This window comes from Ambystoma mexicanum, chromosome 5q, assembly GCF_040938575.1.
Source record: "Ambystoma mexicanum isolate Mex_15411 chromosome 5q, UKY_AmexF1_1, whole genome shotgun sequence".
Classification (NCBI taxonomy): domain Eukaryota; kingdom Metazoa; phylum Chordata; class Amphibia; order Caudata; family Ambystomatidae; genus Ambystoma; species Ambystoma mexicanum.
In genome coordinates, this window is record NC_090933.1 from 1,073,813,721 (window position 1) to 1,073,837,745 (window position 24,025).

The 24,025-nt window shown below is 45.8% G+C and overlaps 1 protein-coding gene across 2 annotated transcripts in view; it reads left to right on the forward strand.

The window, feature by feature from the left end:
* TBC1D31 (TBC1 domain family member 31) overlaps positions 1-24,025 on the forward strand; it is a 1,687,314-nt gene that overhangs the window by 1,256,752 nt on the left and 406,537 nt on the right. For both annotated transcript variants that reach the window (XM_069621570.1, XM_069621571.1), the window contains exon 16: positions 2,734-2,869. In XM_069621570.1, the coding sequence (XP_069477671.1) occupies positions 2,734-2,869 (136 nt within the window). The remainder of the gene's footprint in view (positions 1-2,733; positions 2,870-24,025) is intronic.

Sequence of the window (24,025 nt, forward strand, 5' to 3'; positions counted from 1 at the left end):
AGGTCACCCCTGGATAGAGAGTCAAGGATTTACGGGACACCTTGAATAGTCTGTTGCAAGGGAGACCAGGTGGAACACAGTACCTGAAATGGTGAGAAAGCTCCAGCGGGGGCAGTTGTTCCTGGCAGCAGGTGCAAGTCGGTGCTTCGTCCAGGGGAAGAGAAGATCTCGACCTGGAGGAAAGCTGGAGGTCGTTGCACTGCCAGGGAAGAAACCAGCCGCGGAGTTTCCCGCTTGAAAGGTACTACCCTTTTATTCGCGGTAGTGGTGAAGCGTGGCTATCCGGCCCCAGGGGTGCTTGGCATGGGCGATTCGACCATGAGACGATCCAGGAAGGCGAAAAAGAGGGCGAACTGGTTAATCCCACCAGTTCAAAGGAAGAAGACTCTCCAGGAAGATCTTCTCTGTCGTTGGGAAGTGGTGAGTCGGTTCAGCAGGGCTCCACCGGTGGTGTCGTTGTTGCAGGTCGGCTCAGCTTCTCCCTCTTCGGATTCTTTAGGTCCTGTGGCGACTTCTGAAGTTCCAGTCCCCAAACCCCTGCTTTTATGCAGAAAACCCCCATTCATCAGTCCTAGCTGTCACTCAAACATGCTAAGTGGTGAGCTGGGCGGCTCTCCACTGGGCCAATCACAAAAGAGTGCGACTTGAGTTGCCGAGGCAACTCAGTCCAGGGTGCCTAATCCCCCCTCCTACACATCATGTAGACCCAGACAGAATGTCGCCACTTTTGGAGGCTTCTGTGCAGAAGCCTGCCTAAAGTGGAACAAAAGGCTCGACTTGGGTTGGAGTTACAGAGGCGAACACAAACGCCATTTTTTACCGAGTCTTGGCAAAAAGACCCAACCGGGGAATAAATATTAAATAAATAACCCGGCGGTATCTTTAACATTGCACCAAAAAAGTGGTGCGTTTAAAATGAATGGGAAAATCCCATAGGAAATATTTTGCGTGGTAACCACTGCCACCAGCCAGAAACTCGACGAGGGAGGACTGCTCAGTGCCCCCTCGAAAAACAGACCCAGGGGCAATCTAATTACCCCTACCAGTACTTCCACAATATGATGGTTTGTACTGATTCTGTTCACAATTTAAGACTAGTAAAGTCAATGGTTACTTTACATGCTCTGGGAGACAGTAGTCAGTCCCAGGGTATGGAGTCTATGTTTGGGCGTCACTATGACACCCCTGTGTTACTGCACTGAGGGTGCTGTGTAACACACTTACCAAAAACACATGAAACCCTATGGAGTAAAAGACCCCATAGCCCATGAAACACATTACACAGTCAAAGGACATTCTCAAATCATGCCTAAGAGTGGTGGAAAAAGAGTCTCACTCTTAGCAGGAGAAAAAAATAAACCCCAAAAATCCAGCAAAGCTGCTGGGGGACTCACTAGGTTTGGGAAATTAGCCTTTACAGAGAATTCTCCCTAACAACATGACTGCGCAGAAACCCGCAAACAAAAAGGGGATTGATGTAACCGATTTTTAAAATATGAACACTGTGATAACTTGCCCGGGGAAAAGCCAAAAGCGAGATTAGCCCGAACAGTCAGGTGAAACCAGAAGCTCATGGGTTGAAATGTCATGGGTTTAAAAGGCCTGCAGTTATGAGACTGAGTAAACAGTGTTAGGGTGAGGTCAGGATGTGTGTTACTGGACCCAAAAGACCAGATGGAAGTGGGAAGGTGGAGCAGAGTGCTAATATTTTTGTGGATCTGTTAGATGCAATTGCAGGTAAGGTATTGATTATAAGAGTGTAAAAGGTTGAAGTTGTGATTGTGAGATTGTATGTTGGAGTGATAGAAAGGGTTGTCAGAGTAGAGGGTAGAGACTGGTTTGACAAAGATTGAGAAACTGAAAGCGGATGGAAGTGAGAGTGAAAGGTAGAGGAGACTGGTGTATAGGGGAAGCTCAGAGATGGGAAGGATAATAGGAGGAGGGAGAATTCAGAGACAGAGAGAGTAACGTGAGAATACCTGAGAGACACAGGAGGAGGGATGTTATAGACAGTAGGAGGTGGGACCGTGTAGCAAGAGAGAGAAAGAAGGAAGTAGAATGAGAAAAAGAGGGGCAGAGAAGGAGAGAAAGACAGGAGGGAGTATGGGAGAGTGGTGATGGAAGGGAGTGACAGGATAGATGGAGACAGAGGGAGGACACATGAAGACCAAAGGTGGAGAAGAAGAGAGATTAGGGGGAATGAGGGAGAAGGGAGTAAGGGGAGGCAAGAGCGAAAGAGTGTGTGGGGAAAAAGGCACCATCCTGAACATAATTTACCACATTGTGCGACACCAGGAGATTAGGGAATTCTTAGAAAAACCCTAGAGGTAGCAAGTTTGATAAGGCAACGCCATTGAAGCCCCGGCCACCAGAGTAGGATAGCTAAGACAGTAGATGTTACTGGGCTCTAGCTATATCACACCACTACGGAATAATGGGAGCCTGGGCTTGGGTGGAGGGGCCCCACTGGAGATTGAGGGACGATTCAGGGACATCTCTTAGACAGATCCACTTGCCGTCTCAAAATTCCTAAATATAAACCCTTGACCTTTTTTCCATGAGTTTGTGAAATTATTCAAGTCTCTGTGACAATTAGCATTGTTATAATGTTCAAATAATATTTCATAAGGTTGTGCAGGAAGGAATACAGTCCGTCTGTCCAAGTACACTTGCTTCAAGAACATTTGTTTTCAAATTATACTTATTATTCTTGACTTGTGCTTCCCTCTAAAGGCTGGCTGGAGTGAAAAGGGAACTTCGAGTAAAAGAACTCCAACTGCTAGATGCTGCACGACGTCGATTCTTGAGGTACCAGCAGGATCAGCGAAAAATGGAATTGAAGAGGCTGGATGATGAAATTGAAAGAAAGGTTTGCAAACTTTCATTTTTTTAGAATGACTCTAAAACAATATTTATAATGGAAAAGCTATCCTCTGCAGATTCCTTATCTTTGAAATACTCAGTCTTGTGACTGGGATCTTTGAATGGCTATACCTGTGGTGCTGCAAGGGCATGCTTTGAGTCCTTCATCAGAAGAGACGGTATCCAGGGTGTAAGTGACACGGCCACTGCTACAGGTTACAAGCCTTTAAAACAGGTTCTGAACCGCTGACTCGAAAGGTCAGGCAAGTTTACATTTTGTTTTCCAACTGTAATTCAACTTCAGTTCATTGTCAAAATGAGTAAGAAACGTTCAGGTTTTAAGGCTTTTGCAGCAAGTGTCGGCAGACAATGTCCATCAGAGACAGCTATGGCCTGATGTTTGGGCGACCGACATATTATTGAGGAGTATGAGACATGCGACTGGTCGCTCTGCTAAGCAGCTACATTTGATGGCCTTTGAGAAACTGCAAGAACCAGTGCCACTGACACCAATGGCACTGGGGGGGATTTGAAGTCCTTTAGGCGTGAGATATAAGCTGTGTTCATTGAGATGTGTCAACACCAATTCCCACCATGCCTCTTGGACAGCACAAATCATAGACATGGCAGGTGGTTTCAGACATCCCAGATGAAGGGACAGAAGAGTCAAGTGTTCTGGTTGTGAACATGTTTAGTAGGGATACCGGCATTGACTCCAGGCTGTTGAGAGTGGTGCAAAAGTGTAAGTGTATTGACCCAGGGCCAGCATGGCATTTCAAAATGGCACTGTACAGGACACCTGAGATAAACTGAAGTCGGTGGGCTTCAATGTTGAAGTTGTAACTTTGGAGGAGCGTGGAAAGGTGGGATGCATAGGGTTGATGATTTTTTATATTAGGAGGAACATTACTTCAGAACCCGATATGATTTCGAGAAGAGATCAGAACAGGTTGATGATGTATTAATGGACCTCCAAGATGCCATGGTTTAGCTAACTTTTTGAGGTGGTCCTAAATGAAATACCAATGGGTCCTAATATATATATAGGCCCTATGCGAAGGATAGTCTAAGCCTTTCACATCAATGTTTTAAATTCTGTCTGTGCAGACCGCCTCACACAGAAGGATTCACCATCTAAACAAAAACATACGTCAAACTTTTTTTTGATGCATGTTGACAAAAGAAAGCACACACACACACACACGTCGACCCAGCTTCCCCTTTGTCAGATATTCTAAAAAAGAAGACAACCATTCAAACAGGGCAACACACCACATGAACCTGTAGACACTTCAGGGAAATGGACGAAAGTGGTTTGAAGTGATCATGAATATAATTGCCTTATTTATGGAGTTTCTTGAGAAAAACCCTCTTTAACAGACCGGTAATTTCACAAGATGAGGAACCATCAAAGAAAGCAAGGACAGAACTGTGTTCCTTATGAGGAGCCTGAAGAAATAGCTTTTCCCAGACGAAGATGAGGACTTTCAGGAAGATAATACTGGCACTGATTTAGAGGAAACCCCTATCTCCTTACCAGATGTTGATGACCCCATCACATCTTCGGCCATTGACAATAATTTATCACAGAACCTGCTTAAGAAAGTGGCACATTATCATAAAATAGAAGCACATGAAACCGAGGAGGACACGGATTCCCTAGATGATTTCCTTAGCGAAAAGAGATTAGTCAGTGCATTCCATTACTATAATCTATAAAAAAGATGACTAGAACCCTCGTGAACAACTCCAGTGGTAACAAGTAAAGCCTAGAGTGGAGAAAAGATTTAAACCGGTACCTCCTGATCCCCTCTTGATCCGGGATCACTTCAAACCAGACTCACTAGTCGTCACCACAGCACGGAAAAAGGTGGGCACCCCCCTAGCTACATCTAAAGCTCCTCCTGAATGGGAAAGTACAAGACTTTTTGCCCTAGGCAAAAAAGAGGCTACCTCAGTATCATATCAGATGCGCATTGCCAACAACACAGCCTTGATGGCTAGCTTTAATAGTGCTTGTTGGTACCAAATAGTGGGACTTGTTGCTAATGTCCCGGAGCCCTGGAGGACTGGAGTGCTTAATGCCTTATCTGAGGGTAATGTTGGGGAGGAGCTAGCACCTTCCTGCAACCCCAAGCGCTTTAGAATTAGGCAAGTCTTCTTTTAACTATTTCTAAGTACTACAAGAGTCCAAGGTGAGGGGGGCCACTAAATGAAGGTAGTTAGTATTTAAATATAAGGTGTAAATAACTATTAGCTAAATACATTTGTAAAATGTTAAATTGTATTTAGTTTTTCTCAACGCATGACAGAAGTAGGCTCTGTGCCGAAAGGAATGCAGCCTGTGCTAAAAATAGACTACGCGCATTGCCATGGTGTTAGCTAAGGCTAGCAGAGAGCACGAGGTAACTCAGCAGCTGTTGGCTGTCTATCAAAAGCCCATGCAGGCTAAGACTCAATGCACGACATTCAGAATTATGAAACCAGGTTTAAAAGAGACTATAAAACCAGATAAAAGTATGAGTATAATGAATGAAGTGTGGAGAGATGGCCGGAAGGTGTGTTTATATATAAATGTTTATAATATAGCAAAATGATGTTAAACGGGAGCTGCAATGTATTCTTGCATAGGCTAGCAGTATGCTAAGTGGTTTGCCCTAAACAGGAACCCAGCCATGAAGGAAGGACAGTTTTGGATGAGACATGCCAGTATCCAGTGACCAAGTTAAACAGTATATAAGGCTCCTGCTTGTTACCGCTCTGCAGGAGCTGGGAGCGGTTGAGGAACAGAATAGACCGTTCAGGAGCAAAGTTCTTTCCCCCATCCTTATTTCTCTACAGATTAAATTTGTTATCCTTACAAGATAAAGACTCTTGGCCTTAATTCCCTAGCGGGTTGAACTTTAATCTGGTGTGAGCGTGATTAGGGGTACCTCTATAATTAAAGTGGTACCACTGTAAGTTGGGCTACCTTTCAGTGGTGACCTTTGACGTGATCTTAGTTTTTGCCCCCGTACTTTGCAAAGGCCTAGGTAAGTCACCAAGGGGAAGAGCCACGCCCATCTACAGTGATCAGACCCCTAAAAACAAAAAACCCATGTATCCTGAGCGGCTTTAGTAGGAGCCATTTTGAAAGAAATCCTTTCTGCTCACTAAAGGGGGGCGTGGCTCCAGAAACAGGACAGCTTCGTAACAGTGGAAAACACAAGTGAAACATGCACGTGAGTATACTCGTGCAAGTGATAACAACATGGGAACATGTATGGTGATGTGAATGATAGTATGGTGATGTGGATGATGTATTATGGAATAGGACCTTTTGGTGATGTATTATGGGATAGGACTTTTTGGTGATAAGGAATAGATTGGATAGGATTTCAGGTGATGTGTTAAGGAGTAGATTGGATAGGGGGTGGGTTATGTATTGAAATTGTCACGTATTTCTGTTTTTCTACTTTTTATAATGGAAAAAGAGAGCCTCAGCATATAAAAGACTGAGATGAAAGGGAACCTCAGAGTATAAAAGACTGAGATGAAAAGGTAACCTCAGCGTATAAAAGACTGAGATGATGGGGAACCCCAGCGTATAAAAGACTGAGTTTATAAACCCTAGCTTATATAAGCATTGGGAGGTAAGGGATCCTCAGCCATAACAGGTTGAGAAGGTAGTACCACACATTATTCTTTTATGACGATAGAAGCAATAGGATCCTTAGCATATTAAAACATTCTGGGAAAGTAGTATTACAAAGGAAATAAGAAACAGTAGTGGCTCGGTATAAGGAATGGGCCTGGATTTTAGTCAGTTATTTTTTGTATATATTTTCTTGCTGTCTTTTGTGGTAAAAAAGGAAAGAAGGTGGATGAGTCGCGGTGTGTATGTGTGAAATCAAAGTGGAAAAAGTATAAGGGAGTGGGGGAAAACGTGGGTTGATCTGTATTTGTGTGTAAAAAGCTAAAGCATGCATAGCAATAGGGTCTAAGTGAAGCATTAGGGACGTGCGCAACATTATGGAGGAAGAAACCCCAATAAAACACATAGGGCTCTCCCACTGTATCGTGACAGAATAAATAAACAATGGATAATAGAAACAAAGGAAGGGGGGATGTTCTGTTCCTGGCCAGAGCAGAGCTCCCATAACGGAAACATGCTAGAAAAAATGTCCATCTTTTTAGCAGCAAAATATAAAGGAAATAAGTTCCAAAAAAGAAAAGAGATTTTAGATCTCTGGGAATTATTGAAGGATATGGAAGATGAGGAAGCTGAAAAAGAGATCCAATTTAAGGGGATATACCCTGTAATGCCTAAAACTGCAGTAGGGTATACAAACCCAGTCTATAAGCCTCCAGTGATAGAGTGTCAACAGGATTATCAGGATTAGCAACTAGGAGGGGGGGACTCGAGCTTTTGCACCTCCATATAACCCTTCCACAAGCGCTGATATGCCCATAGCATTGGTGTACCCAGAGGGTCCACAAGTAGACATGGAAAACGAGTTAAAAGCATTGGGAAAGGTTAGTCAAGTTACAAGAACCTAAGACGTATCACCAGAAATAAGGGTAGCGGTGCAGAAAATAGGAGATTGGAAGTCAGGAAATGTTTTGTTTAGGTTTAACCCTGGGGCAATAAAAAATGTTTGTGTTGAAAAAGATGATGGGCAGAAGGTATGCACGGTCATGGGTCAAAAAGTAGAACAAGCAAGGGAAAATGGATGGGAAGATCAAGGTGGTAGAAATAATGAAGAGGCAGGGCAAGAAGGAGATCAAGGAGAGGAGATGGTGAGAAACCCGTCCCTGCCACAGGAGGCAGTGGGGAGAGACAGACCAAGAAATAGACCAGATTTAATGGTGGTAGTACAAGATCAGAAGAAAAAAGGGCTAGAAGACAAAATAGATGTGCAGATGCCTCTTCTACATAAATGAGTAGGGATAACGCAGTATGTGCCATAGCCTCAAATGGACAAAAATAATTTGATTAAAGCTCTCCCCCCAGCTTATAGCCGGGGCTAGTAAATGGATCTATGAATTTGAAAAATAAACAGCAGAGCTAGCCTTAGCACTGGGAGATTTTAAGTGTTTACTGGTCACCATAGTTGGGGACCAGGCTGAGGAAATATGGGTAAGAGCTGGTTACTCATGGGTAAGTGTTGCAGATAATGAACAACATGATGGAGCAGCCTTTAATGAGGTAAGGGTATGGGATGCCCTACGAAGGATGTACCCAGATACCCCTGACTTACTTTCTTTAATGCAGTGCACAATGAGTGATGAAGAGGACCCATTTAGGTTTATTCTTAAGTTACAGGAAATGTGGAGAGTTGAGACCGTTGTTATTACGGTATCACCCTTCCCTCTTCCCACATAAAGTGGAACATTACAAAAGATTATCACAAATTTTATTATTCATCAATTACCATGTTTTCTTAAAAACACAATCCTAAAAATGATCACAGTACATAAAACACATACAAAATACTAAAACAACACAAGTAGAAGCACCATAAGTGTATCATAGTACAGTACTTCCTCAAAGGATCACACGTGTAACCAACGAACACTTTGATTCCATTGCCTTCCTACTTTCAGCTTATTCCCTGTTAATATGGGTTTTGATATATTAACAGGGAATAAGCTGAAAGTAGGAAGGCAATGGAATCAGTGTTAGTTGGTTACACGTGTGATCCTTTGAGGAAGTACTGTACTACGATACACTTATGGTGGTTCTACTTGTGTTGTTTTAGTATTTTGTATGTGTTTTATGTACTGTGATCATTTTTATGATTGTGTTTTTAAGAAAACATGGTAATTGATGAATAATACAATTTGTGATAATCTTTTGTAATGTTCCACTTTATGTGGGAAGAGTGAAGGGTGATACCGTAATAACAAATAGGATTTCTTTTTGTATATAGAATAGATACTCTCACAGAGTAAGAAATCTGTTTATCCCTATCTGTGACTTAGAACCGTTGTCTCGAGGACAGTGTAGTGAGAGTTGAGACAGTACCATTTTTCTGGTTTATCGTAAAGATGGAATTACCAAAAGAGGTCCAGAAGGCACTTGATAAAATTGTGGGAATTGAAGCCAATGGTTGGGCAGAGATACAAAGTATAATAGTTCACCTTTGTAAGAGAATCAACGAGCGGGACAGGGAGAGAGCCCAGAAGCGGCAAACGGATGAGGCAAAACTAGTGCAAAAGAAACTAAATAAGGTTGTCGGTCAAGCACCAGTGATGGCACCGGCTCAGGGGGAAAGTACAGGAGACACTCAACAAATTGTGAATGCAACTATTGTGGCCCTATGGGAGAAGGAGGACAGCGACAATGGGGTGGAGGGGACAGTACCCCAGCCCACAGTGGCAGTATGAAGGCGCACCAAGGGGAAGAGGAGGATTTTGAGGAGCAAGAGCAGGAGGCTTTTGGAGGATAGGGCCCCGGGGAGGAGGATTGCGGGAGGAGGATTAGGAACATCACAGTGCTGGTATTGCAGGAAATGGGGGCATTTCGCAAGGGAGTGCAGGAACAGGCCTGGGATAGGATTTAATTGTGGGCCATCACCTCCAGGGCAGGGATTCTAAGGGCCTCAATGAATGGGACAACAGCAGTTTGGGCAAGGGGGTCAAAATCAGTTCCCTTATGGGGCTCACAGGCAAGGGCAACGTGGGCAACAACCACAGCAGGGCGAGGGAACACAGTTCAACAGGATCGTAGTGGGAACAGGTGCCCGATTCCAAAGATTTACAATGGCGTGGGGGCAGCCCCTTTTCATTCCCCGGGACAAATACATATTCTGATTAGGACAGCCCACAGAGAGCATTCGCGTACCCAATCCTATTGACAACCGCACACCCTGAAAAGGAGGCCTTGGTGGAGGCAGAAATAGGAAACAAGCAATTTATATTTATGGTAGATTCATTAAATCATGCATTATGGAGGGGAACTTTGCATTATCAGGTAAAATTCTTGACACGCTGTTAGGGGGAATTCTCCGTTTAGGCTGAATTTCCTAACCTAGTGAGTCCCCCAGCAGCTTTGCTGGATTTTTAGGGTTTATTTTTTTCTCCTGCCAAGAGTGAGACTCTTTTACCCTCACTCTTGGCCATGATTTGAGTGTGTTTCTTTGACTCTGGATGTGTTTAATGGGCTATGGGGTCTTTTACTCCATAGGGCTTCATGTGTTTTTGTGATGTGTGTTACACAGCACCCTCAGTGCAGTAAGACAGGGGTGTCATAGTGACCTCCCAAGGTAGACTCCATACCCTGGAACTGACTACTGTCTCCCAGGGCATGTAAAGTCACCATTGACTTTACTAGTCTCAAATTCTGAACAGAACCAGTACAAACCATCATATTGTGGGCGTACTGGCCGGGGCAATTCAATTGCCCCGGGGTCTGGGTCTGTTAGTCGAGGGGGCACGTCTCCGTCCCCCCTGATCGAGTTTTGGCTGGTGGCAGTGGATACTACTTTTTATATTCGACCGCGAATATATCTCTATGGGATTTCCCATTGTTCGAGGCTACCAACTTCAATTATTTAATTCCTATAGCCTCGAACATACCGCCGGTTTATTTATTTAATATTAATTCTTCGGTTGGTATTTTTTGCCAGAACTCGGTTCTAAAATGGTGTTTGTGTTCGCTTCTGTGACTCCAACCCAAGTTGAGCCCTTTGTTCCACTTTTCTGTCGGGCTTCTCCACAGAAGCCCTCCAAAGTGGTGCCACTCTGTCTGGGGTACTTAGGAGCGGTGGAGGGGGATTTAGGCACCCTGGACTGAGTTGCCTAGGCAACTCAAGTCGCACTCCGTCCTGATTGGCCCAAGTGGTGAGCCGGCCGGCTCACCACTTAGCATGTTTGAGTGACAGCTAGGCTGAGTGAATGGGGGTTTTCTGCATAAAAGCAGGGCTTTGGGGACTGGAACTTTAGAGGTCGCCACAGGACCTAAGAATCCGATGAGGGAGAAGCTGAGCCGACCTGCTACGACGACACCACCGGTGGAGCCCTGCTGAACCGTCTCACCACTTTTCCCAACGACAGAGGAGATCTCCAGCCCGGAGAGTCTTCTTCCTTCGACTGGTGGGGATAACCAGTCTGCTTCCTTTTTCGCTTCCTGGAGCATCTCGTGGCCGCCTTGCCTGTGCCAAGCACCCCGGCGACCGGGATACCACGTTTTACCACTACCGTGAATCAAAGGGTAGTACCTTTAACCGGAAAACTCTGCGGCTGGTTTCTTCCCTGGCAGTGCAACGACCTTCATCTTTCCTCCACGTCGAGATCTTCTCTTCCTCTGGACGACGCCGCGACTTGCACCCGCTGCCAGGAACAACTGCCCCCGCTGGAGGATCCTTTCCACATAAGGTACCGTGTTCCGCCTGGCTTCCCTTGCAACCGACTGTACGGGGTAGATTTAGCCCCCTGCCTTCGACCCTGGGTTAGCCTGGGACACCTTGGCTAAAATTTTCTGAGCCTAACTAAAACCTTTCTGAACTCCCTGCAAGACTTTTTAAGCCTGTTGTCATTGTGTGATCTTGGGTGCATTTGTGCCCTGCTCTCTCCAAGAGTGGGCCCGGCTTGTGGACTTTGGCTCACAAGTAACTTTTGACTTTCCTGCCTTGCTTAAGAGTTCCTAAGTATTAGTGTGGTATATTTTCCTACATTCTGCCTTTTGCCCTCCCTTTTTCGTTAACTTATTGGAGTGCCATCTATAGTTAAGCGCTCACCTCTGTTTGGTAATAAGTGGTGTTAACTAAAACTTGTCTGATAAGGAATAAGGGATGTTTATATAATAATAGTAACTGTGTTTAGAGTGATTTACAATAATAGTGCTGGAGTGTTTCAATAAGTGTGTTTTTAAATAAATAATTATATACCTTGATACCAAAGCTCTGGTCAGTGTTTGCTTGTGCTATTGTGTCTGAGTGCCTATTGTGTATACTTTACATACTGCCTAACTCTTCTTGAGGGGAGGTCTGACTGCTCAGCCACAGCTACCAGGTAAATCTGGGTGGTACAGACTTGCTACTAAGTGGGTTTACTGCCAACATCTGTAGTCCTAAATCTTTTGCAGTGGTCCCCAAGGGAACTGCACAGGTTTCCGCCTAACACACGCAGGGATTCTCTGGGGCTATTTCTACGGTTCCATAAACTGGGGAGCCGGATATAAAAGTGTGAGAGAAGGTAGTACAAGCCTTTTTCAAAAAAGGTAGCAGGCGCCCTTCTCCAGAAAGAACAAGGCATGATAACCTGTTCTGTGGTTTTTCCCCACTTTGACAGTTCGCAGCCATCGCTTTTTGCTCACTGTACCTTTCACAGATTGGAAATATCCATTTGCATATCAGTCTTTGTCCCGCCCACATGGGCAGTCCAGCCCCAAAATGCTATGGCAATTCCCTTCTGAACAAGATTACCAACAGCAACCCCATACACGTGTTTCAGCCTTGTTGGGCCTCATCAGTGAGGTGGAGCTGTGCCTCTCTGAGCACAGTGAGCAGTGAGTCTACGTCTGTGTGCCTCCAGGTAGTACAAGCTCCCTTTTTATATTCAGTGTGTTCTCCTGTGAACTTGTTGGTTAGGGATCTGCTCAGTTAATATATAACCATATATTATTCACAGATCAAGGGGGGTGGTGTGTTGAACTCCAGGGATGTGTGAAGCTCGAGCAATGGTAATAATCAATGCAATAGCAAGGGAGTCAGTAGTCCGTGGGGTTCCTGTGGTCCCAGATATTCTTTTCTGTGGTATTGGGGTATTAGTAAAAGCAGTGCCTCCAATTGCGACATTTCAGCAAGTGCCCACTGATTTTATTTTACAACCCATAGTGCCACCTGAGATGGTAGCAAGGACAATATTGTCATTAGATTTACAAGGACTAGTAGTGTCGGACAAAAGAGTAGTCCTGCTTGGAACAGACCAGGATGGGTGCGAGTGGTGCGCAGTATTATGTGTAGACCTGACAGTTTAATTAAAGGAAATGACTGATGAGGAGTTTTTTGAGGACAGTGAGCAAAATGGGGACATTATTTTGGGAATCTGCATCCCCTGTGATATCATGGTGCAGTATAGGAAGGTACAGTGGCCCCTGATAACAGTGGTGACCCTGCCATTTTTTTCTTTTTAGGAGGACATGCAATATGTGCCAGCACAATTATGGACTGTTAATCCACATGATGTTGGGTTACTGAAAGATGTGACCCCAGTACAGATTACATTGAAGTCAGGTGCTTAGCACTATCATCCAGTATGTGGATGATCCGCTGGTATATAGTGAAAATGAACATCAGTGCAGGAGGGATTCTGTTGCATTATTGCAATTGCTGGCTCACAAAGGGTACAAGGCAGATAAAAGAAGCTACAATACAGCCAACAGGAGGGACTATACTTGGGACAACTCATCTTTGCAAACGGTAAAAAATATTACCAGATAGGGTGGCGGCAGTACGGGCCGCCATAGGCCCAGTACTGTGAAGGAAATGTAGCAGTTTTATGGGTTTATGTAATTATTGTAGGGCATGGAACCTAGACTACGCAATCTACTCAAGGCCACTGTTACAAAGTCTCAGGGAAGGACAGTGGACTTAAAAGTAAATTGGAATGGACTGACTAAATGACTAGACAAGTTAGCTATTTGCACGGCCCCTGTTTTAGCAACTCCGGGTTATACACAGGAGTTTTATTTATTTTCCCACGCTGATGAACGGCTCATGAATTGACGGAAGGAGACATATTATATGTTGATGGGTCATAAATAAACCAGGGGACGGGACCGAGGCAGACCGGCGCGGTAGTGGCGTGCGGTAAAGGGGGGAGAAATAGTGACCACCCCTGCAGAAAGCGAGACCATGGTTTCATACACAGCATTACCCATATTACAACTGGACCATTATTACCTGTGAAACTGATCAGCCCCAGGTTTGAAGGTCCATAATAGGTGTGTTCTGTACCCCTTTCGCCGTCCGTATGAAGGTACGAAGAGCACCTGAGACAAGGCAACGCTCAAACAGAGTAAGATAAAGGATCCATGCCTGGGGGGTGTGCAGGGGTACACGGCTTATTTTTTTTCTATTTTTTTCTTTCTTTTCGTTTTTTGATTTTTGATTGTTTTTTAAATTTGTATCTTTTTTCAGTTTTTGTTGTTTTTATTTTTTTATTTTTGAAGGTCCAGAACCCAATCGGCCCTGGTGGAAAAAGGATCTCTTTATCCCTCTCGCTCTCTCTCTCTCTCTCTTCTCTCTTCTCTCTCTTCTCTTCTCTCTCTTCTCTCCCCCCCTCTCTCTCTCTCTCTACCCCCTCTCGCTCACTCGCGCTCTCTATCTTTCTTGATAATCTTTTTTCTCCTCTCCAGGAATAAGCAAGGATGCCTGACCGACGAGTGCAAACCTATCTGTTATGTAGGGATAATTTGTTCTAGATATTATGTAGTGCATCTTTTTAGTAGTATATTGTTTTGTATGACATTGGTTGTGGTTGTTGGAGTGGATGAAGTAATGTCTTTTATATGGGGTAGCCATATAAATGGGGGGGATGGACAGTTGGAAAATAATGCGAATATGTCTATAAAAAAGGAAATACAAAATGGCTCACTTTTTGCCGGCCACCCCTCCAAGTTTTCTTAGACAAATGAAACAGGAAGTACGAATGACGTATGATTTATATACAGGGGATGGACTTTGACGTCATTTCTGATATCGAGTACCCAGAATCCTCCAATAGCTGGTACTCTGATATGTGCATTGCAGGAAGGAATATAATCAATGAAAGTGTGTGTGTTACGTGTGTGCAATTATCCCGCCCGCATCAGGGGCTCCCAAGGTTTTAGTTCCACTTCCAGTCCCAATTACAGAGGCACAGTGCTTGGTACATCTTGCACTTTGGGGGATAAAGGGCACATTCCAGGCACACAGCGTGCAGTTGAGGAGCATTGATCTATACCCAGAGTTATCCAATGGCAACACGAAATACCACCATTGTCTACATGGACCATATTTCTCCTTGGGAGGTTACTCAAATGGCAGTGACAAATGGCAGGGCATCACAGTGACGTGCCAGGCAAATGGTCTGATAGATTACAGCGGAGAAGCAATATCCTTAATGGAGGCTGTGTGCGCGCTTATGGTCCCGACACATCAACAATGAAGAAGCCAGTGTGACTACATAGAGCCATAGACTCAATGAAGGAACAGTTCCTGTTAGCGCAAAAACACAATGCAACCACACTCTTGTGATCCCTGATATGACGAAAAGGTACGGCAGCAGTGATGGATTACTACTGGGTTTCTGACCAACAAGACTATTTGCACCTCCCACCCTCATGGAGGGGCAAGCGTTCACTGGCTACCCTGCACTCAGTGCTACTAGTAATCCTGGAAGAACACCAGAAGGGAGAATAAATGGAAAATGGAAATGGAAAAATACTCTTCCACACTACTCGAAGGAATACCTGACGAGTATCTGCTTTTTAGCTCAGCTGAGACTTTGTCATCCTTTTTTAGCTCCTATGGTACAAGCAGCTGCTGTACTTTTATACCCCCAGAGGATGCTGAGAATGGGTGACTATCTAACGTTATCGAGGCAGTGCACAACCTAGGTGTTCAAATGAAGAAAGAAGGTGAAGTTCAGAACACCGATTGGCTATTGCTTGCCTTTGATTGAGTCCTCTTATTCTTCTCGGTCCTCTTCTGCGTGTGCCAATTGGGTCTCCGATGTTGTGTTCATATAGTCCCTAATAGTGCAAAGATGATGGTATCAATTGGGGGATCTAAAACACCTTGCCATACAATAAACAGCGAAACTCAAACACATTTTTCTGGGGTTGTAGATATGTCGGGTGTGCATGAGTTTGTTACTGTAGAATTAACGAAAGGGGAGAATGTTGGGCCTAGTGCCTTCCTGCACCGCCCAAGCGCTTTAGAATTAGACAAGTCTTCTTTTAACTATTTCTAAGCACTACAAGAGTCCAGGGGGGAGGAGGGCCACACAATGAAGCTAGTTAGTATTTAAATATAAGGTGGAAATAACTATTAGCTGAATACATTTGTAAAGTGTTATATTGTATTTAGTTTTTCTCAACGCACGACAGAAGTGGGCTCTGTGCCAAAAGGAATGCAGCCTGTGCTAAAAATAGACTACACACATTGCCGTGGTGTTCTCTAAGGCGGACAGAGAGCATGAGGTAACTCAGCAGCTGTTGGCTGTCCATCAAAAGCCCATGCAGGCTAAGACTCAATGCACGACATAACAGAATTATGAAACCAGGTTTAAAAGAGACCGTAAGACCAGATAAAATCATGTGTATAATGAGTGAAGTGTAGAGAGTATGGCGGGAAGGTGTGTTTATATATAAATGTTTATAATATAGCAAAATGATGATAAACAGGAGCTACAGTGTATTCTTGCCTAGGCTAGCAGTATGCTAAGTAGTTTGCCCTTAACGAAAACCCAGCCATGAATGAAGGAAGACTTCAGCACCGCTTGTAAAGGAAGGACAGTTTTGGATGAGCCATGCTAGTATCCAGTGACCAAGTTAAACCGTATGTGAGGCTCCTGCTTGGCACCAGTCTGCAGGAGCTGGGAGTGGTTGATGGAATGAATATACCGTTCAGGAGCAGAGTTCCTTTCCCCATCCTCGTTTCTGTATAGATTAAATGTGTTATCCTTGCAAGATAAAGACTCTTGGCCTTAATTCCCTATAGGGGTGAACTTTAATCTGGTGTGAGCGTGATTAGGGGTACCCGTATAATTAAAGTGGTATCCCTGTAGGTTGGGCTACCTTTCAGTAATCAGACTGCTAATGCAGTACTTAAATACACCTTAGACACTGCCGATACTGCTGGGAGAATCATTGCTGAGGCGACAATACTAAAGAGTCATGCATGGCTCAGGAACTCGCGCTTTTCGGGATGAAACTCAAGCCACCCTTTTAACATGCCGATAGAAAATGAAGTTCTATTTGGCAAAGCAGTTGACCAGGCTGTACAGACAGCAAAAAAGATCCATGAAACACTAAAGATGCTTAATCAACGCTTAATCAAATGTCCAACTGTCCTTTTCATCAGAGGGGAGCACAGTCAAGCCGGCATACTTTCCATGGCCTAGTCTACTCAAAATAGATAGCACAAACAGCTTATGTTCTAGTGCAGGTTCCTCCTCTTCCTGGTTTGAAAACCAGGGTCAATTATCTGCCTCTCAAACCACATTTTAAAGGCAGTTCAGAAAGGTTAGGGGGAGAGGCCAAAGCAATGACTTCATGTTCCAGGTTCTACCCCATTTTATCCCAGTAAGGAGGTTGCATTTCATTGTTCGCCCACGAATAGGAGGGGGATCACCACAGACAAGTGGCATATCCACGATAAAAGATGGGTATTGCATCAAATTTCAAGAACATCCACGCAAGGCAACAGATTCTCCCAGAAGAAATACAGATACTGCTACAAAAGGGTGCCATAGAACCTGTTCTTCCATCAGATGTAAATATGAGTATTCTGTGACTTCCTTGTGCCAAAGAAAGATGAGCAAAACTGCCATTACTAGATCTAAGACCACTAAACACATATGTAAAGCCACAAAGTTTTAGGATGACAACACTTTCTGGAAGTCATCCCACTAGTCAAGAAGCAATACTTTGAGTCAACGCTAGACATGAAAGATGTATACGATCATATTTCAATGCTGCCCACACATCCAAAGTACCTCAGATTCAAGATGGGTCAATCGCATGATCAATTCAAAGTGCTCCCTTTTGGGATCGCTTCAGCCCCCTGCGTATTCACAACAGTACAATCGTTAGCAGCAGCGCATCTTTGCAGAGAGAGTATTCCAGTGTACCCTTATCTGGACGACAGGCTAATAAGAGAAAATCAAAAAATAAAACTATAATCTTCTGCACAAACTAGGTTTTTCCACCCACGAGAAAAAGTCAACGCTAATATTCTGCCAACAGAAACAGTTCCTAGAGACTGTTATTTGACCAAAGGACACCTTAGTATTTCCCTCCAACAAGAGGGTCCAAAACCACCTTCGCCAAATACTGTGTTATACAGCCAGATAACCGTCAGAAAGGCTATGCACCTTCTCAACATGATGGCGTCATGCATCTTCATCATGCCACATGCAAGGCTTCATATGCATCTGTTAGGAAAGATTTCATAATTGTAGGGAATTTTCCTTCCATGTGGCAACCCCTAAACTTTTTGCTATTGTTTTTAACCTTGTTCTTGACTTTGCCAGAGAAGTACAGCCTTCTGCCGCACTTCTCTGGGCTTTCGCTCCTTTCTTACGGGGAAACTGACAAGCCCTTAAGACAGTCAGTACCGGGGAACGTGGTTTCCCGTAGTTTCTTTTATCGTGTCGCAGCTTCAGTGCAACACGACACAAGAGGGCACTGTAAGCTAAGTTACAGCTCTCTTGGGTCTCTAGCCTTCTACAGGCCCTAGATACTCTTTTAGGATGGTATTTGATCGGTGCAAGTCATTCAGGGACTGGAATGGTGGCAGCGATCGTTTTGTTTATTTTGAGCTCCTTTTGGCGTTCTGAGCACGTTTTTGCACTGAACCCAAAATGGTGGCCTGGCTCCCAAAATGGCCAGGCCGCGAGGCTCCTTTGTCCTGTCCACTGTCCGTCTTGCTCCCTTCACCTTCCCCAGGTCCGGCGACCCGGGGCCTTCCTTATTTGGGCATGTACTTTCCCGCGAAACGTGGTTGCTTTCGCGGGCTTCTACATGTCGTTTGTGTGCCTCCAGGGTGTGGGCTGGGATGTCTGGTCCCAATACACATCCTGGGTGCCAGAGAGTCTAGGGTGGTGTGAATGCCTGGGACCACCGTGGTCCGTGATTGGTCCACGTATGGTATGTGTTTTGATGAGCGGATCTCCCATTGGCTCCCCTCCGTTTTGGCGCGAAGGGAACCGTGGATAAGAGGGGGCTGGAAACACCACTACCATGTCGATCTCCTGAGTTCTCACGAACGAAGGAATACAGGAGCCAAGTATCCTGCAACTACGAGGCTGGACCGAGGAATCGCTGGTGACCCGCTGAAGGAATCCTCCTTTGCACTGCTGTCGTCCGGAGAGCCCCTGTCCTCCTTTGATCGAACCAGAAGGCCTGTACTGGTGCTTCGACCTTTGGAATAGCAGGAACAGCTATTCCCGGCATCTTCAACCATCTCCTGCCAAGTAAGCCTTCGGAAGCGTCTCTGGGCCATCCAGTTGACTGACCAGCTTACAAAGGAGTTTGGCTCTGCAACCGCCTCCAGGTTGTGTTGTATTGCGAGTCCTTGTCCCTCTCCCACGCTTCGTACGCTTGGCGTCCCCAGGTCTGAAGGGAGGAGGGTTCATTTGGCTCGAATACACACGGCCGCTCCGTTGTCCTATGCGGCAACAAAACTGTGCCGGTTTCGTCGATTGGGACGTCTTTTTGCTCTACACGACTACAAAGCGTTCCCTGCTCTTCTGAACCTGCCAGCTGCTGAAACTATCGTGGAGAAGCCTGGGTCTGCTTGCTTCGGGGACCGGTGAGTAGTATATCTAGGATCTGGTCGCCCTCCTGCAGTATCCCATTGCTTTTCCCTGCTGTGTAAAAACAGCACCCTTTTGCCGCGCTCGCGCTCTGCTTCTGCCCGCTGTGGAGGCTGCGCTTGAGCTGCGGAACCTGTTCTTCTTCTGCTGTGCACTAATGTGACCCGCCTGACTTCCTCCGAAGAGCTTCCCCTTGTGCCCGTCGGCACCGGCGTGGCAGGTACTTTGAGCACAAGGCTCCACTCTTCGCAGGGCTCGGACTTCCATCTAGTTAGGTGCCTATGAAGGCGAACTGAGTCGAAAGCATTATCGCACTGCCTGTTTTCCTTCCCTGGCAGGTGGACTACATATTTCGTGCTTTAAACGCTTGCGACTGTGTATTTGTATATATATTGTGTTGATATGGTATGTGTTGGTTTAATATTGTGATATTGTGATTTTTAAAGGCCTTAAAATAAATGTGTATCTATTTTTGATATAACAACTGTTTGGAGTAGTTTGTTAGCGCTCTTGCTTTGTGTGCTCATTGCGGGCCTTCAGTCACCCTCACCCCTCTTGAGACCTAGTCTTGACCGCCGCGATCGCTACCTTGATTGGTCTGGCTTGTCCAGAGGTTACCCTGTTCCAAGTAATTAGGTTGGCCTTCTGAACTTCTGCGCCACCAGGGCAGAGTTCAGAAATCCGTCTTAACAAATTGGTGTACAGCGGTGGGATACGACTGAAGGTATCCAGTGTTGCGCTCGAACTAGGGCATTTCAGGTTATTCCAAACAGTACACGTAGTGAATTGTTATAGTATAACTTTAAAAAGGCCATAGTCCTATCAAACAGTATGGAAACAAGTACGTTGTTAACTTTAAATGCTTCCAAATCAGAAACGCTGAAAAAGATGTGTGCAGAGAGAGGTGTTTCCTCTCAAGGCACGAAATTGGAAATGATCCAAAGAATCGTGGCGTGGCAAGAAGCGCAGCTTGACGCTATTACTTCTGAGGACAGTGCGGAAGGTGGTGGGGCTGCTCTCACTGGTAGAACCGACGGTTCTGCCGCCGCACTGTTCCACCGCGACCACGAGGACAGGGAGGACGAGCTGTCTAATGTTTCCTCTGCCAGTGCTGATGGGGAGGCTATGCTTGAATTCAAGAAGCAAGAGCTGCGGTTTAGGCAGCAGGAGCTTGAATTCAGCATAGCCAAACTAAAAATCGAACAGGCAGAAAAACAAAAAGACAGGGATCACCAGTTGGAACTGGCCAAGCTTCAGGTTGCAAATGGATCCAAGGGTCCTGGACATGGGTCTGGGGCCTCCTCTCATCCACGGTTTCCAAAAGATCTGCTCAGTGTCTATGAAGAGAGGAATGACATTATGGACTGGCTGAATGTGTTTGAGTATGCATGCGAGGTCCAGGAAGTTGACAATGCTGATAAGATTGCGTGGTTGCTCAGTAGACTGCCCCATTCTGGCTGTAGTGCCATTATGGAAATGTCGAAGGCTGAGCGGGCTGATTTCGCAATGTTAAAGCAGACTCTCATTTTAAAGTTTGGGAAGACTCCGGCCCAATATTTAAAGCGTTTTCGAGAGTATAAGAAAAAGGAAGGTGGTACTTGGGTATCTTATGTCGCTGAATCTTTGAAAAACTTAACTGGCTGGGTCGAAGGCTATAAGGTTTCTACCTTCGACGGCATGATAAATCTTGTTATGCTGGAACACATTTTTGCTTCTTCTTCCCCGGAGCTTAAGCAGCATTTGGCCGATTCGAAGGAGATAGATCCTAAGAAGCTGGCCATTGCAGCAGACTTATGGGTGTCACATCGAGTGTCCCATAAGGACAAAACTCATCCTGGTAAGCAGGAGGAGGGGAAAAAGTCCAAAGATATGGAGGGTGGGGAATCTGCTAAATCTTCTTCCCAAAAGGGCCACAAAAAGAAAAACAAGGGTAAGACACAAGAGAACTCACAGGGTAGTGGAGGTGCGCCTCCGAAACAGAACTCTGGTTACAATAAGCCTCCCTACGTAAACAGACCCACTGGGGCTTGTTTTTCTTGTGGAGCAACTGACCATGTGAAGGGGGATCCCCGTTGTAAGGTTAGACCTTTGGGGGTCCACTCCGCTAATCTGGCCTTCTCCTCCTACGAGGAAGAAGAGATTACAGGAGCATCCTTCTCCTCGGACTCGTTTCCCAGCGGAATAGAGGCCGAGGTAGTTTTAGTGTCCCTGGGTTCCTGGGAGCTTAAAGTCGCAGAGGCGTATGCTAGGATTCCGGATAATACCAAGCACTACTTTAAAGACAGTGTGCTGATCAATGGAGTGGATACTCCAGCTCTTAGGGATAGTGGGTGCAGTCGAACTGTAGTGGATTCTACCTTGGTAGACTCAGAGGAAGTTGCCAGAGCTACTCTGATGCCCACTAAGTTGGCTGACGGCCCCCTCCGTATGTTTCCCGTGATCCCTGTTAATCTAACTTTAAATGGTACAGCAGTCAGGATTCCAGTGAGCATTCAGAGAAACGTCCCGGGAAAGGTCTTATTAGGTAATGATCTCAGAGCTTTAGGGCTCGTAGGAGACACTGCCGAACGACCCTACACACGGTCTCAAGCACGGGCAGCATTGGCCAAGTCCAATACGCCGCCCCAGCCGAAGGGGAAACCCAAGGCGAAAGGAGTCTACAAGTCAAAACGAGGGAAAGAGAATATTCCCCCGAGCTCGCCTACCACTGCGGTGGAGGAAGTTGGTCAATCGCCCGAGCCTGACGAGGAGGTGGCGATGCCTGAAGTATTCGACCCCAACGATCATCCTGAACTAAAAGACTTGTTAGTTGAAGGAGGTCCTGATAGGGACGAATTCAGTAAAGGCCAACGTGAGTGCCCATCTCTGGAAGGCCTAAGGAGACAGGCCTGCTCCCAGCTTGAGGGTGAACCTCCTGGGAAGCATAGGATTTATTGGGAAGGTGGACTCCTGTATAGTGAGCCCACAGAGTCTACAGAAGGAGACCATAGGAGGTTGGTGGTTCCCCTTGCTGTTAGACCCTTCCTCCTGCAGTTGGCGCATGAAGTTCCCCTTGCTGGTCACCTTGGTATGAAGAGGACCAAGCAAAGGTTATCCATGCACTTCTACTGGCCCAAGATGGGGGTGCAAGTAGAAAGTCACTGCAGGAGTTGCGCCTCCTGCCAGTTGTTTGGTAAGGTTGGCGCGACAATCCAAGCTCCGTTGGTACCGCTCCCAGTTGTGGGGGTACCATTTGAAAGGGTAGGGATCGACATCGTTGGTCCCCTTGACCCGCAAACATCCTCGGGCAATAGGTTTATCCTGGTGCTGGTCGACCATGCAACCAGGTATCCTGAGGCCATCCCATTGAAAACTGTAACTGCCAAGTCAGTTGCAAAAGCTTTACTCGGCATATTTACTAGGGTTGGCTTCCCTAAAGAAGTTGTGTCAGATCGTGGCAGCAACTTTATGTCGAAGTATATGCAGGCTATGTGGAAAGAATGTGGGGTCACCTACAAGTTCTCTTCTGCATACCACCCCCAGACCAATGGTCTGGTGGAACGTTTCAACAGAACGTTAAAGAGCGTGATTGGGGCTCTGGAGGAGCCCCAGAGAAGAAAATGGGATCTTCTTTTACCATGCTTGCTGTTTGCCTACCGAGAGGTACCACAGGAGGGTGTTGGCTTCAGCCCCTTCGAACTTCTGTTCGGTCATCCCGTACGGGGACCCTTAGCCATTGTCAAGGAGGGATGGGAGATGCCCACTCCCCCTGTTACTACCAATGTAGTTGACTATGTGCTAGGGCTCAGAAAACGGATGGTACTTCTGATGGGCTTGGCTAGTGATAAATTGAAGGCAGGGCAAGCGCTGGTGAAACATTGGTACGACCAGAAAGCTTCCCTCATCAACTTTACACCTGGTCAGCAAGTCCTGATCATGAATCCAATAAGGCCTCGCGCTTTACAGGACAAATGGTCAGGCCCTTACACAGTGGTGGAGCCCCTGGGTGAGGTGAACTATTTAGTGGACCTTGGAAGGCCTGGACAGGCTCCAAAAGTGTTCCACGTGAATAGGCTGAAGGCTTTCGTCCCAAGAGTCGAAATCGCAGCACTGCTACTGGCGTCAGACGTTGAGGAAGAGGAGTCTGAACCTCTCCCCGACCTGTTCCAGAGCGGTCCTTCAGATAGCTCCGTTGAGGGTGTCCGAGTGGCCCCTCACCTGACTTCTGATCAGCAGGCTGAGGTGAAAAGTTTGCTTAGGCAGTTTTCCCCCCTGTTTTCACAGTCCCCTGGTTTGACACCTTGGTGCAAACATAACATTGACACAGGAGACAGTGTACCTACCAAAAGTAGGGGATACAGGATGTCAGATAAAGTACGGTCTTATATTAAGACCGAGGTCAACAAGATGTTAGATCTTGGGGTGATTGAACCCTCTAGTAGTCCTTGGTCCAGTCCTGTGGTTCTGGTTCCAAAGGCAGGCACTTCTGAATTGAGGTTCTGCGTGGATTACAGGGCTCTGAATGCTGTCACCAAGACAGATGCCCACCCCTTGCCTCGAACAGATGAGCTGGTGGATACTTTGGGTGCCTCCAAGTACCTCAGCACGTTTGACCTCACTGCTGGCTATTGGCAAATAGCTTTAGCAGAGCATGCCAGGGAGAAGACGGCATTTTCTA